The 15,428-nt window shown below is 37.8% G+C and overlaps 1 protein-coding gene across 1 annotated transcript in view; it reads right to left on the bottom strand.

The window, feature by feature from the left end:
- FARSB (phenylalanyl-tRNA synthetase subunit beta) overlaps window positions 1–15,428 on the bottom strand; it is an 82,287-nt gene that overhangs the window by 31,549 nt on the left and 35,310 nt on the right. Inside the window, exon 15 of the mRNA XM_007966441.3 lies at window positions 11,478–11,595. Within this exon, the coding sequence (XP_007964632.1) occupies window positions 11,478–11,595 (118 nt within the window). The remainder of the gene's footprint in view (window positions 1–11,477; window positions 11,596–15,428) is intronic.

Genomic DNA, 15,428 nt, shown 5'->3' on the forward strand with positions numbered 1-15,428 from the left:
ATGTTTTAATTTTCAAAAGTTTTAAAAATACTTAAGACTTCCATTTAAGCAATGGAAATAAATAATTTTTAAGGGTCAGTGAAGTTTCTAGCCATGAACAGTATTGTTACTTATGGAAAGTATATTCTGAGTTGAACTTCAGATTGAACAGATACAAAGAAATAACTGCCCTTGCCATTTAACATTTCCTAATACACACTATATTCAAGGCGCTCTATTCTAGATATTCTTTGATGATGAAGGTCAAAGCCAGTACAAGGCATCTACAACCTAAACCCTCAGTAATGCTTTGTTTTTTTGAGACAGGCTCTCACTCCAGTAGCCCAGGCTGGAGTGCAGCAGCATGATCTTGGCTCATTGCAGCCTTGACTTCCCAGGCTCAGGCGATCCTCCCAACTCAGCCTCCTAAACAGCTGGAAGTACGAGCACATATCACCATGCCCACTGATTTTTTTTATTAGTAGTAGTAGTAGTAGAGACAGGGTTTTACCATGTTGCCCAGGCTGGTCTCGAACTCCTGGGCTCAGGCAATTTGCCTGCCTCAGCCTCCCAAAGTGCTAAGATTATGGACATGGGCCACCACGCCAGACCTCAATAATTATTTTCTGAGTAGATCCCTAAAGCCTAGAAAAGAAGATAAGCACACACAAATAGCTATTAAAGAGGAGCTAGGACAGGCCAGGAGCAGACAGTGGGCCATATCTATGCCAGCTGAGGTAAGCGAGTAGCATACCACTGTCACCTCCATCATTTCCATTTTTAAAGATAAAGAAATTTGGTATCCAAAAGCTGTAAGTCAACATTAAAATCAGACAGGCACAAAACCTCACTAAACCAACCACATGTATAAACTAAAATGAAAAGCCTGATTCCACTGTAGGAATACAAACTTTCTCTCTCTCTGTCTCTCCCTTTCTTTCTTTCTTTCTCTCTCTCTCTCTCCCCCTCTGAAGGGAAAAAATGAACTGAAACAGAACTAAATTATCCCTTTCATACTACTGACTTGCTTCTGGGTATTTTTGCCATGTGGTACCCATTTATTGGTGTGGATGTCACATGCTTTCACTTTAACACACAGGCACGTATTGAAACAACTCTGTAACTCCATTTTTGCTGTGAGAGAATAGCCCAACGGTAACACCACCATTAAGAGACAGCTTAGCAACATAAACTGGAAGCTTTATTTTGATAATCTTTGCCAAATTCCAAGTAATTTTTTCCTGATCTCCAAATTATGTAAAACTTTTATATTTCTGATATGAGCAGCAACATCTGGATTAAAACTTTAGAATTTTAAAAAACAAATTAAGTAAACTTGTGATGAGAATAATAAAATCACAATTAAAAAACTATAGAATTTAGGCCAGGCACAGTGGCTCAGGTCTGTAATCCCAGCACTTTAGAAGGCCGAGGCAGAAGGATCACTTGAGACCAGGAGTTTCAGACCAGCCTGGGCAACAAAGTAAGACTCCATCTCTTAAAAAAAAAAAAACAAAAAAAAAAAATTTAAAGATTAGCCAGGCACAGTGGTGGTGTCATGTGCCTGTAGTCCCAGCTCCTTGGGAGGCTGAAGTGGAGGATCCCTTGAGCACAGGAGTTCAAGACTGCAGTGAGCTATGATCATGCCTGGGTGACAAAGTGAGACCCCGCCTCAAAACAAAAACAAAAACAAAAACAAGAGAGAACTTAAAAAAAATTATACTGTATTTCATTCAAGAACGGTTTCAGGATGTTTACAGCACACACATATAATAGCGAACTATATATTTTTAGATTTAATTTTGCAATATTTTTAAGAAAGGCCTGACTTCTAGGGCTTTGTATTAAGCCCACCGTAATAATTAGATTAACCACATTATTTAGGCGCCCCCTCCCAACTCCACATGGATTGGCTGGCTTTTTACATTTCCTAAGGGTTATTGCTCTCTCTGGACTTACTTCCTCATATCTTGCTAAGATACTCCCTCTACTGTAGCTGAACTGAATCAAAGGAGAAAATAACCACAAACTCATTTCCACCCATTCCTCCTTGAAATTGCTGGGTATAGTAACATTCCCATTTCCTAGTATGTTGCACTAAGAGACTATACTACATCACAGAAAGTCCACTGACTGCACACCACAAAATAAGAACTATTTAAAAGCCATGCCAAGGCTAGGGTTTGTTGGAAATGCCTCAGTTCTTTATAACTCAGTTAACAGACCGCTTGTGTCATGCCATCAAACAATTCTACTTTTTCAATGGGCCTGGCAAGTATGTCAGCCTAAATTATCTATGTATTTCACAGACTTCAAAGTACTGCCTGGAGAGGACTGATCTAAGCTGCGCAAAGGAGGGGCAGCTAGCTACAATTCTATAAGATGAAAGAACACGCCAAATGATTTTTTAATAGAAAAGAAAAAGGAATGGTACATGATGTCCCCTAGTAAATGACTATTACATATAACTCAAATAGGCTCCTGTTCGGTATAGATCCTCTTCCACCAAAGTACCAATGATTAAAAACTAAGGTGTTTGGTTATGTTATAGATGGCACAGACTGGAAAAGAGCAGAGTCTTCCACAGAAACTTGCCACTCCTATTCTCACATTCACCTAAAAGCCCATAGAAAGATACTAGCAGAAAGCCTACTGGGAGACCAAAACAGCTTCTAGAATAATCAGAGGCTGATATGGAGCTTGAGGTTCATACTCTGGCCAAGTTAAGAAAATAAAACAAAGCAACTTGATTTTTAAGTCTATTCCATCCAACAAATTTATTTCACATTGGAACCCACAAGACTATAATTTATATTGCAAATTTTATACAGTGCCTGAAGAATTTCAACGCAGGCCTAAATGATTCACTAATACAAAAGAATCTTATGAAGACATAATGCCTCCAAAAGTCATATTGAATGTGGGTAAACAGGCACCTTTATACATTCTTGGTAGGATGCTAAGTTTGTAAAAAATCCCTTTATGAAGAGAATTTAACAAATTATCAAACATTTAGATGTTTACACCTATGGAATGATCAATTCTAGTTCTAAAAATTCCTATTTGTATAAAGGTACAAGGACATTTCTTGTAACATAGTTTAGCAAAAGTTTGCTAAAAATCTAAGTATTCATAACAATCTAAGTAAATAAATTATAGTACATTGATATGATGGAAGATTATCCAGCCATTAAAAAGAAATGAAGTCAATAGAATGTGCTCAAAGGAGAAATGAGGTGCAGAACAAGACAGGTAAAGTATATCCCATTTGTATAAACACTAAAAAGTATTTATGCATGATCTATGGCTGTAAATAAAAGCATAACATATGCTGACATAAGCACAGAAAAGGGTCGGCAACTAATTCTAAGAGCAGGATTAAGGAGAAGTTGAATATTTAAAAAAAAAAAAAAAGAAAAGATTAGAATTGCTCTTAAATTAAAAATATACATTCATGAAAGGTCTTAAAAACATCACAAATATATTCTCAATTTTTAAAAAAACATAATAAAGCTTAAGAACAATTTTCCTTAAAATGCTCTCCTATATTATGGCACCAAAGTACAGACTTTCCTTTTTGAAATAGTGCTGAAAAGCCAAGAAACAAATGTGAGGAAAAATCTATGACCTTCTCAACGCATGAAGGAAAAAGTTATATCCTTGTGGGTTGGCTTTTATTTAGTTAATGTAAACCTGGAATGGATTTTTTACCTACTAAAAAAAAAATACAATATTCAATGCATGACAGGGCACATTATACTCATGTTAGCAGATCTTAACTATGTGGAACCAAATCTATTAAAATAACTTTCTATATTAAAAATGATGTTATTTACACAGTTAAGATGCCATCACGTATGCAAATGATGTTACTTCAAAAATTGTTAATGTCAATGCTCCTTACATCCATATTTTTTGAATTATTAATTGGAAACTCTACATGCGAAAAATATAAAATGGTGAAATTAAATTAATCCAGAATGATGACATAAGCTCTCTTCGGAAAACCACATTCCACATGTGGATGCTAGATAATCCTCCATTATTTGAGGGCTCCAGAATCACTGGATAATTTCTCAGAACTGAAGTATTTCACAAGCCCACAATGAAAATGCTTTTATTGAGTTATTTTTAAGCACAGATTTACACAAAAACCTTTAAAAATCTGACCGCTATATTTTCGTAACTTATAAGACAGATACACAAACACCAACATACATATATGGCACAAACCAACAGCAAATTGAAAGAACAAACCAAATCATAAAAAAACAGTGAATTAGGTTTGTTCTGTGATGGCCATGGTGGTCAAGGGAGGAGAAAAAAACAGGACTCTTAAACATACATTGTGACTAAAGTTTTAAAAAAAATTCTGGATTTCTACATCCAAACTAAGCAGGGTAAGAAGTAGTAGATGATTCTCTCATTTAGAAAAGTTTCAGGGACAATGTGAAATTTTAAAAGCTATTTTGTCAGTGATTTGAGGGGTAGAGGAAATGTAGCTTGCACCAGGACTACAGCAATGCTTTAGAGAAAGTTAAGAATGCTCTGAGCAAAAAGTGAAGGCTTAGCACACTTCATTAAGAAAGTGACACTATTGGTGTTTTAGATATGAAGTCTTTGCCCATGCCTATGTCCTGAATGGTACTACCTAGGTTTTCCTCTAGGATTTTTATGGTATTAGGTCTAACATTTAAGTCTCTAATCCATCTTGAATTAATTTTCATATAAGGAGTAAGGAAAAGATCCAGTTTCAGCTTTCTACTTATGGCTAGCCAATTATCCCAGCACCATTTATTAAATAGGGAATCCTTTCCCCATTTCTTGTTTCTCTCAGGTTTGTCAAAGATCAGATGGCTGTAGATGTGTGGTATTATTTCTGAGGACTCTGTTCTGTTCCATTGGTCTATATCTCTGTTTTGGTACCAGTACCATGCTGTTTTGGTTACTGTAGCCTTGTAGTATAGTTTGAAGTCAGGTAGCGTGATGCCTCCAGCTTTGTTCTTTTGACTTAGGATTGTCTTGGAGATGCGGGCTCTTTTTTGGTTCCATATGAACTTTAAAGCAGTTTTTTCCAATTCTGTGAAGAAGCTCATTGGTAGCTTGATGGGAATGGCACTGAATCTATAAATTACCTTGGGCAGTATGGCCATTTTCACGATATTGATTCTTCCTATCCATGAGCATGGTATGTTCTTCCATTTGTTTGTGTCCTCTTTTATTTCACTGAGCAGTGGTTTGTAGTTCTCCTTGAAGAGGTCCTTTACATCCCTTGTAAGTTGGATTCCTAGGTATTTTATTCTCTTTGAAGCAATTGTGAATGGAAGTTCATTCCTGATTTGGCTCTGTTTGTCTGTTACTGGTGTATAAGAATGCTTGTGATTTTTGCACATTAATTTCGTATCCTGAGACTTTGCTGAAGTTGCTTATCAGCTTAAGGAGATTTTGGGCTGAGACAATGGGGTTTTCTAAATAAACAATCATGTCATCTGCAAACACCAAAAGCAACAGCAGCAAAAGCCAAAATTGACAAATGGGATCTCATCAAACTAAAGAGCTTCTGCACAGCAAAAGAAACTACCATCAGAGTGAACAGGCAACCTACAGAATGGGAGAAATTTTTGCAATCTACTCATCTGACAAAGGGCTAATATCCAGAATCTACAAAGAACTCAAACAAATTTACAAGAAAAAAACAAACAACCCCATCAAAAAGTGGGCAAAGGATATGAACAGACATTTCTCAAAAGAAGACATTCATACAGCCAACAGACACATGAAAAAATGCTCATCATCACTGGCCATCAGAGAAATGCAAATCAAAACCACAATGAGATACCATCTCACACCAGTTAGAATGGCGATCATTCAAAAGTCAGGAAACAACAGGTGCTGGAGAGGATGTGGAGAAATAGGAACACTTTTACACTGTTGGTGGGATTGTAAACTAGTTCAACCATTATGGAAAACAGTATGGCGATTCCTCAAGGACCTAGAACTAGATGTACCATATGACCCAGCCATCCCATTACTGGGTATATACCCAAAGGATTATAAATTATGCTGCTATAAAGACACATGCACACGTATGTTTATCGCAGCACTATTCACAATAGCAAAGACTTGGAATCCATCAGTGACAGATTGGATTAAGAAAATGTGGCACATATACACCATGGAATACTATGCAGCCATAAAAAAGGATGAGTTTGTGTCCTTTGTAGGGACATGGATGCAGCTGGAAACCATCATTCTTAGCAAACTATCACAAGAACAGAAAACCAAACACCGCATGTTCTCACTCATAGGTGGGAACTGAACAATGAGATTACTTGGACTCGGGAAGGGGAACATCACACACCGGGGCCTATCATGGGGAGGGGGCAGGGGGGAGGGATTGCATTGGGAGTTATACCTGATGTAAATGACAAGTTGATGGGTGCAGTACACCAACATGGCACAAGTATACATATGTAACAAACCTGCACGTTATGCACATGTACCCTACAACTTAAAGTATAATAATAATAAATAAATTTTTTTAAAAAATAAAAAATAAAAAATAAAAAAATAAAAAAAAAAGAAAGTGACACTAACTGGCCCCTATGGGTGGTCAAGAGGCTTTAACCTATCCTATTCCATCTACTATATTTATTAAAATCCAACATTTTGTAAATGTAGTAGTTATAACCAAAATGCATGGCAATTTGATTTTCAGGGTTCTCCACAGATATATGTGAAATTGACAATTGCATGATTGTATCCTGCTAAATCTAAATCACCCTCTTACATTAGAGAGCCAAACCAATCTTTCTTTGGCTCTTGTTCCTTTTACACTTAAACTCACTCAAACCAGTGATATGTTTTCTCTTGCCATTTCAGGGAGATTCTATGTATATATACTGGCAGCTTCAGTGACCATAAAGCAATAAACTACAATGCAGAAGTCAATCTGTGTTTAAGAAAAAGCCTAAATATTGGATTTTGCAAAATACAGTTGTTTTTCTGGGTGTAAAGATTAGAAATTCACAATTAGGTCCTTTGCTCCTGAGAAGTCTTTTTTTTTTTTTTTAACTATTTTGTTTATAGTTCAGTTGTTCCTGACATTTAACAGAAAAAATAAAAATGTTAAGGACTGAAACCAATCACCAATCAATAGCTCACACAGCAGCCTGATATGGCAGCTTCAGTGCTGCGTCTGCTGACTTCCTTGTTATCAACTGAAACATTCACCCCACAGCAGTCTGCATTCAACTTCTCACTCCAAAGCCATACACCATTCTGCCCAACAAAAGGCATAAATCGGCTGAGTCCCTTGAGTCATGACTAATTTTTTAAAATGTTGCAGCAACTTCATATCTAGAGTCTCAATAAATGCAGTGGTTGGCTCAGCCTCAAAGAACCTGAATGTGTCTGATTTAGAGTGGAAGTCTTAATGCTCGAAAAGTATGCCTGACACAGTCTCTAAACTGGCAGCCTGACGGCCTCACACAACACAGATGGTCAGTCAAAAAAGTCTACATTAGAATAAGAAACTGTCCAACAAGGTCAAGCACGAAAATTGGGCTAGCAGTCTTTCATCTACTCTTACAGGAATACTAGTCACACAAAATGTGTGGGAGGCATATCGAAATCCAATATGGATTCTATTTTTGTTTTGGAAAACATGCTTGCCCACCCCAAACTGATACAAGGTTGGGAATGTTGGGTTTTTCCTTAGTATTAGAAAACAAATTAATGGCAACTGTTGCTCCCTTCTGAGCTACCAAAGGGCAACTGGTACATTCTCTCTGGGCATTATCTGTAAGAATCTGCTCACAGGTTTATCTCCCTTAAGACTGGCAACTCTTTCTCTGATATTCTAAAGCAGTCTCTAGCAACGAAAAATAACTTACAAATCTTTTCTACCAATGTGCTGTGCTGAATGAAACTGCCTTGCTCATTCTTGCCACTCTATCACCACTCTTTTGAACCAGTAGTTTGGGTACTGCTCCCACCAATGAAAATCTGAGGAATTTTCACATTAACTGGAAAACTATGGTTTAGACTTTTGTCTTCAAAAAAGTTTCATTTTTTAGAAGGAAATTGCTAATGTGAATCCAATAGAGAAAAATGGTTACTGGTTTGAGAAACAGTAAAAACACGTTAATTCACTCAAAAAAAGTAGGTGACCAATTACTCAAAAAACAACGTTCCTATTTCCATAAATAAATTCCCAGGTTCGTCTGTTTCAGTTTTCTTATTCTAAAGAAAAAAAAAAAGGCATAACAGAACCAATTAAGTCAAAAGTGAGGATAAGAATTGGCCCTGAGTGCCTCAGCAAGGTGACATTAGCCCTTTAATGGACAGCTAAGGCTTTCAAGTCATTCCAGTAAAAAATTCCCATAAACCAGGATGCTACGTTATCTGAGCTTAGGAATTGTAAACATCTTAACAACAAGAGCAAACACCAACAGTGCTTATTACGTGGCTAGAACTTTTCAAACTGTAATTTCATTTAATCCTTATAACATATCAATGAAATAAGTGCTATCATTATTCCCACTGTACAGATGAGGAAGCTGAGCCACAGAGAGAACAAACAAATTGCCCAAAGTTAAGCAGCTGGTAAAGGCAGAACCATGACTCAAAGCCAAGCACTCTGGCTGCACAGTCTCTCTATGGAACCACGGTGCTTTGCTGCCTCCCCTGTTGTCCTCTATGTACACCAGATGACAAGTAGGGAATCCACATGTACATATGTAGAATACTCCATCAGAAAAGCTCATTTTGTTATGAAATAAATTCCAGGCCTACCTAAACAGAAAACATACTCCAAATAAACTAAAGCAAACCTATGTTTTCAAGATGGTAGACTTACCAAGCACATTTACCTCCCTTCATTTCTCAAATACCATTGATGATGGAAAACTTTTTTTAAAAAAAGAATAAAGCAGAATGGTACAAGACAACAGGCAAAAATAATATCAGAAATGAATCAATGGAGAAAATAGAGCAGAGTAATTATAACAAAAGACAGATATAAAAGAGGTTTCCTATAGAAATAGGAACTATCCTTCCCAACGAAACAAAGTATCACAGAAACGCAAATCTAAAAGTTATATGAATTGAGTTTCTGGGATGATTTTCTAAGTCATTTCTTCTTTCTTTCTTTCATTTTTTTTGAGCGGGGGGCAAGGCGGGGGAGACAGGGTCTTACTCTGTTGCCCAGGCTGGAGTACAGTTGGTGTAAACATAGCTTACTGTAGCCTCAACCTTCTGGGCTCAAAAGATCCTCCCACCTTGGCCTCCCAAAGCACTGGGATTAGAGGCATGAGCCAACACGCCTGGCCACCTAGGTGATCTGTTAGAAGATGGCCTATAGCACTAGCACCTAAGAACAGTTCTCTCAATAGGAAGTCATCCTAAGCATAGGCCTTGGGGCCAGAAAGAGAAGCAGGGTACAGTGTATACCTGGGCCTTTCCAACAAACACAAATTAAAACAAAAATAGCAAAGGCACCACTACCCAGGACTAAAATACTGTCAAGTGCCTCATCCCTGCAACAACCCCAGTTTCCTCACTCGCACCCTCCGCCCGGTTGTGAGCATGCCCAGCCCCACAGAACCGTGCACAGCCCTCAGGGAGCCCTACCGATCAGGGAAGAGGCCTACTGCTGAAACAGTATTACAACACTTTTGAGGAAACCCATGTAATTAACCTAATCCTGATTTATACATGTAACCATATATTTCTAAACACGAACAGATCATCAACGATCAAAACAATGTAAAATGCAAATAAATAAGATGAATGGAAACAACTCAAGGCTAACAGAAAAATTTGACAATGGAATTATATCAAATTCTCAGTTATCTCTACCACTGGAGGATTTAAGGTACAAGAACACTCAAAACTATTTGTAGCTGGCACTAAAAATGTTTTCTGATTTTTACTATAGTAAATTTATCACCTAAAGAAAATGCTACATAGTGATATTAAACATGAACTTTCATTCTCTAAGGATGTGTGACGGAGACCTATACTATGGCTCCAGCTCCAAGTTCAATATTTTATGCAGCCCTGGGCAAATTACCACTTTCTGTCTTAATTTTCCAATCCATTAAATGGGACAATATTGGGGAACAGATGGAATCCAGCCTTGGCTGGAGAGTTTGCCATGGACAGTACTAGCTCTGGTCATACTTCTATAATTCCTAAGATAGGTCAATTTACAGTCAATAGTTGTGACTACTTTGTAAAGTTAAGAATAATAGGTTTATCCTCTTCAGGAGAAATTGAGAATAAGGTCTCTGCTTTTGTCAACTGATTCAAAAGAACACACTCTGAATTCTGTAGAGTCTAGAGTAAGCATCGCTGCATAAACACTGCTAGGAATTGATCTGTTAAATCCGGAAACCAAGGAAACACAGCAATTGAGTCACTTCAGGTACTGCTCACCAAGGGACCAATGCACATACAGCTTCGAACAGTCAGATTTGTATCAGAGACTGAATTCCTTGGCAATCAAGTGGAGGTGCTTACTAAATATATACTCATTAAACAACCACCACATTCCAAGTGTGGACCAAGCAACCCACTGTACTAACAAGTCCAAGGCTTACTCAAAAGGAACAAAAACTGGTCAAACACATTCGCGGTCACTGGTACAATGGTAACAGTGGACAGTCACTGCTAAAGTAGAATGACATGATATCAAGTATGTTAAGACAATATGCACACAAATCATGTCATATAAGAAAATGTTCCACAGTGCTTGTCAAGTTGAGGTTTTAATAGAAATCTTCTTAATTATTAAATTCTTTGTTGAAAAATGCTTTCCATTAAAAGAAATGAGAGAGATAGCAACCAAATAGCTGGACCTTAAATTCTGATTCAAATAAATTAATCATAAAAATTAAATTTATAAAACAAAACTAAAGTGGTAGTGCTTATCTTTTAGAAATACATATTAAAGTAGTTGGGTGCCGGTGGCTCACGCCTGTAATCCCAGCACTTTGGGAGGCCAAGGCAGATAGATCACCTGAGGTCAGAAGTTTGAGACCAGCCTGGCTAACATGGTGAAACACCAGCTCTACTAAAAACACAAAAATTAGCTAGGTGTGGTGGCACACACCTTTAATCCCAGCTACTCAGGAGGCTGAGGAACAAGAATCACTTGAACCCAGGAGGCAGAGGTTGCAGTGAGCCAATATCAGGCCATTGCACTCCAGCCTGGGTGACAGAGTGAAACTGTCTCCAAAAAAAACACAAAATACTACTAAAGTGTTTGCTGATGAAATGATACAATGTCTATGATTCATATTAAAATAATATGGGAAGTTGATAGTGGTATAGACGAAAGAAGCCTGTCCATGTGTTGGTAACTGTTGAAGATGGGGGCTGGGCACATAGGGGCTAATTATACTACTTTTTCTGCTTTTATGTATAGTTAAGGTTTTCATAATGAAAAAAATGCTTTAAATACACAAATCAAATCAAAGGTGACTTATTCTTACCTGTATTAGAATCTTTTATTACAATGTCGGAGATTTCAAACAGTTTCAGAGGAAGGGGCATCTTACGATTTGCTGCTATGGTCTTCAGGAGGCCAGGAAGAAGGGTAGTGCGTGCCACCTACAGGAAAAGACATGAAATTGCACTGACCAAATACGACCCAAACAAACAAACTTGGTGAAAGACAAAGACTATGGCAGAAAGACTATGGCTTCATAGGAAGACACTTCTGGAAAATGCATTGCCCTAAAATATCGAAGTCACTTTCAATTTTCAACTCCAGGACACTGCAATTGAACTGAAAAGAACTGAAAACATTCCGGCTTCCAAATTTACAAAATAAAAAATCATAGTTGTGATTAAAAAATAAATGAGAAACAAATATAACCTAAATATGTTTGCTCATATCTAAGGCATGATTATTTTATTCATTATCATTCATGATTTCATTTTTCCTTTTTTTAGAGACACAGTCTCACTCTTTCACACAGGGTGGAGTGCAGTGGGCACAATCATAGCTCACTGCAGCCTCAAATGCCTCAAACCGCTATAGCAGGAGGCAAATGCCTCCTGCCTCAGCCTCCCAAGTAGCTGGAACTACAGGTACATATCACTGCACCCAGCTAATTGATTATCATCTCAAAAACTAAAGTTTGCTTTCAAGATTTCAAATGCATGTATGCAAGTTTTCATATCCTCCCTCATTTCACAAAGTAATTGAAATAGACTAAAAGAAATACAAATGTTTAAGTAGATTAAATATAGGTCAGGCACCGTGGCTCATGCCTGTAATCCTAAAGCTTTGGGAGGCCAAGGTAGGAGGAACACTTGAGGCTAGCAGTTTGAGACCAGCATGGGCAACATAGCAAAACACCACCTCCACAAATTTAACAATTAGCTGGGTATGGATACATGCCTTCAGTTTCAGCTACTCAGGAGGCTGAGGTGGAGAATTGCCTGAGCCCAGGAGTTCAAGGTTACAATAAACTATAATCATACCACTGCACTCCAGCCTAGGCAACAGAGACCCTGTCTCTAAACAAATAAATAAATACAACCATAAATAGATTAAATATGAATTACTCAAAATTAGGACCAGGAAAAATGTAAATGCAATTAAAACACCACCACAGTGAGGAAAACAGAACACAAATACGTAGGTGCTAAAAATATATACAGCTGCTATGGATAGGCTGTAACTACAGTTCTCAACTCTTCATTAACTAAAGCAAATGTGAAAGTATGTACAGTCATTTCATTCCTACTGTTCCTAAGAAATGCATACCCTGGTACATCTGAAAAAAGCAAAACTTTCCTGCTTTGTCTGCAAAATAAATTTCTCCCTGTGAGCTATACGGAATATATTAGCTTCCAACACATGTTACCAGAAGGGTTTTATAAGCAGTGGTATAACATTATTGTGAGAGTCTGGGCTCTGCAGTCATACACCAAGCACTATTATCTTTTCCCTAGACGATTGCATAACGTTCTTCTGTGCTTCCACTCCTGCCACCTTGTGGCCTATTCTCCATACAGAGCGGTCCTTTAAGACAGAAATCAGATCATGCAACTCCCCTGGTCAAAAATCTCCAAGAAGTTTCCATTAAATTTTGAATAAAATTCATGGCCTACCTGGGGCCGTGTGATGTGCCCTGCCTCCCTCTCTACCCTCAAGTCCTGCTGCTCCCACAGGCTTACTGCACTCCAGCCATACTGGAGGCCACACTGGTCAGCAAGTAGATAGATTTCCATCCTGAGGCCTCCACGCTTACTCTGCTCATACATTCTTCCTTTAGGTTCACATGTGGCTTCCTTCCTTCCTTCAAGGGTCTGCTCAAATGTTCTCTCCTACAGAGGTTTGCCCTGAACACCCAAGCTAAAACATAGACCTTCTTAGATCCTGCACAAGTAACCATAAGACCCTAAATGGAATTGCTAGACTGTGTTTTGAAGGAAAAAGAGAACGTCTTTCCCATCACACTCACTATACCAACAAGCTGCTATTCGCCTTCAACGTGGTGCTTCTTAAATATTGTTCGTTTTCCCCATTGGAGGGCAAGTGCCCAAACCATTCACAGAAACGAAACTACAATATTAAAAGTTAAAAGGAAATTTAACTTATTGAAATACAATAAACAAACTACCGATATAGAAAACTTTTCTTAATTTCACAGTGTATTTTATAGATATGCCTTATTTGCATATTTAAAAACCTACAGAAATACAAAAAATTACACCTGAATCTGATCAAGCTTCTATATCCAACTACCAATTTACTGGAAACTTAGGGAGCCATTAGAACATATTCAGCAAAATCCTAAATGTAATAATTCTGTAGGACAAATGACTCAGTTTCTTCAATAAACAAACTGAAAGGAAAAGAAAGATGGAAGGATGAGAGGCACAACTTGTAGATTAACAGAGACATGAAAAGCATATAAATCAATGTCAATGTATGAACCACATTTGAATACCAACTCAAACTGTTAAAAAAAAAATTGATAGGAAGCTGAGATGGGCGGATCACGAGGTCAGGAGATCGAGACCATCCTGTCCAACATGGTGAAACCCTGTCTCTACTAAAAACACAAAAATTAGCTGGGGGTGGTGGCCCATGCCTGTAGTCCCAGCTACTCGGGAAGCTGAGGCAGGAGAATCGTTTGAACCCAGGAGGCGGAGGTTGCAGCAAGTCAAGATTGCGCCACTGCACTCCAGCCTGGCAACAGAGTGAGACTCTATCTCAAAAAAAAAAAAAAAAAAATTGACAATTGGGAAAACTGAAACAATGACTGGATATGTGAGGTGATTAAGGAATATTACTGTTAATTTGGAAGGGGTGCGGTAATATTCTGTAAGTTTGTTTATTGTCACTATAATAAAATTTTACATATTTTAGCCAAGTTGCATTTTTATCTTGTCCATTCTCTAACATATTTACTATCAGAAAAGAGCCCAAAGTTAAGAATTATGCAGGAGAAAGAATGGATTTAGACAAGAAACTGAGTTATAGGCCCATGAAGAATTTTACATTTAACCTAATCATAAATAAATATAAACCTCTTAGCCAAATTAGTAGTAGTAGGACTCACCTATTGGTAAAGCAAGGTAAAATATAGAATCTGTTAGGTCAAAAGACAGGCACTCTCTTTCATCTTTAAGGTACTTTACGCAGAAAGATTGATTCCTAAGTGTGCTAAGCCACAGCTATTTATAGTGACATTTAATGCATTTCTGATGATTTTCCTTCCACTTATATAAAATAGATAAGGCAGGATGTAAATCCTGAAGAACATAACAGTTACCACATCTTAAGAAATCTATCAAGCTTCAGTAGGGGAATATAAGGCAAAGAGGGAGGTGGGGGGCAAGAGCTGAAAAACTACCTTTTGGGTACTATGCTCACTACTGGGTGACGGGTTCAATCACACTCCAAACCTCAACATCATGTAATATACCTTTGTAACAGACTTACACATATACTAACTGAATCTAAAATAAAAGTTGAAAAAAAGGCCAAGCGAGGTGGCTCACACATGTCATCCCAGCACTCTGGGAGGCCATGGGGAGTAGATCGCTTGAGGCTGGGAGTTCGAGACCAGCCTGGCCAACATGGTAAAACCCCATCTCTATTAAAGTACAAAAATTAGCAAGGTATGGTAGCACACGCCTATAATCCCAGCTACTCGGGAGGCTGGGGCACAAGAATCGCTTGAACCCAGGAGGCAGAGGCTGCAGTGAGCCAAGACCAGGCCACAGCACTTCAGCCTGGGCAAGACAGTGAAGCTCTATCTCAAAAAAACAAATAAAAATAAAATAAAGTTTTTTTAAAAAGTAATCTAAGTAAAACTGGGAGAAAAAGGTACATTTGGAATAAACAAAAATCCATTAATATTTACTGAAAAATCATTCTATGCAAATGAATTTGAATACCTCTTATTAAAAAGAACACTATG

Source organism: Chlorocebus sabaeus, chromosome 10 (assembly GCF_047675955.1).
Source record: "Chlorocebus sabaeus isolate Y175 chromosome 10, mChlSab1.0.hap1, whole genome shotgun sequence".
Taxonomy (NCBI): domain Eukaryota; kingdom Metazoa; phylum Chordata; class Mammalia; order Primates; family Cercopithecidae; genus Chlorocebus; species Chlorocebus sabaeus.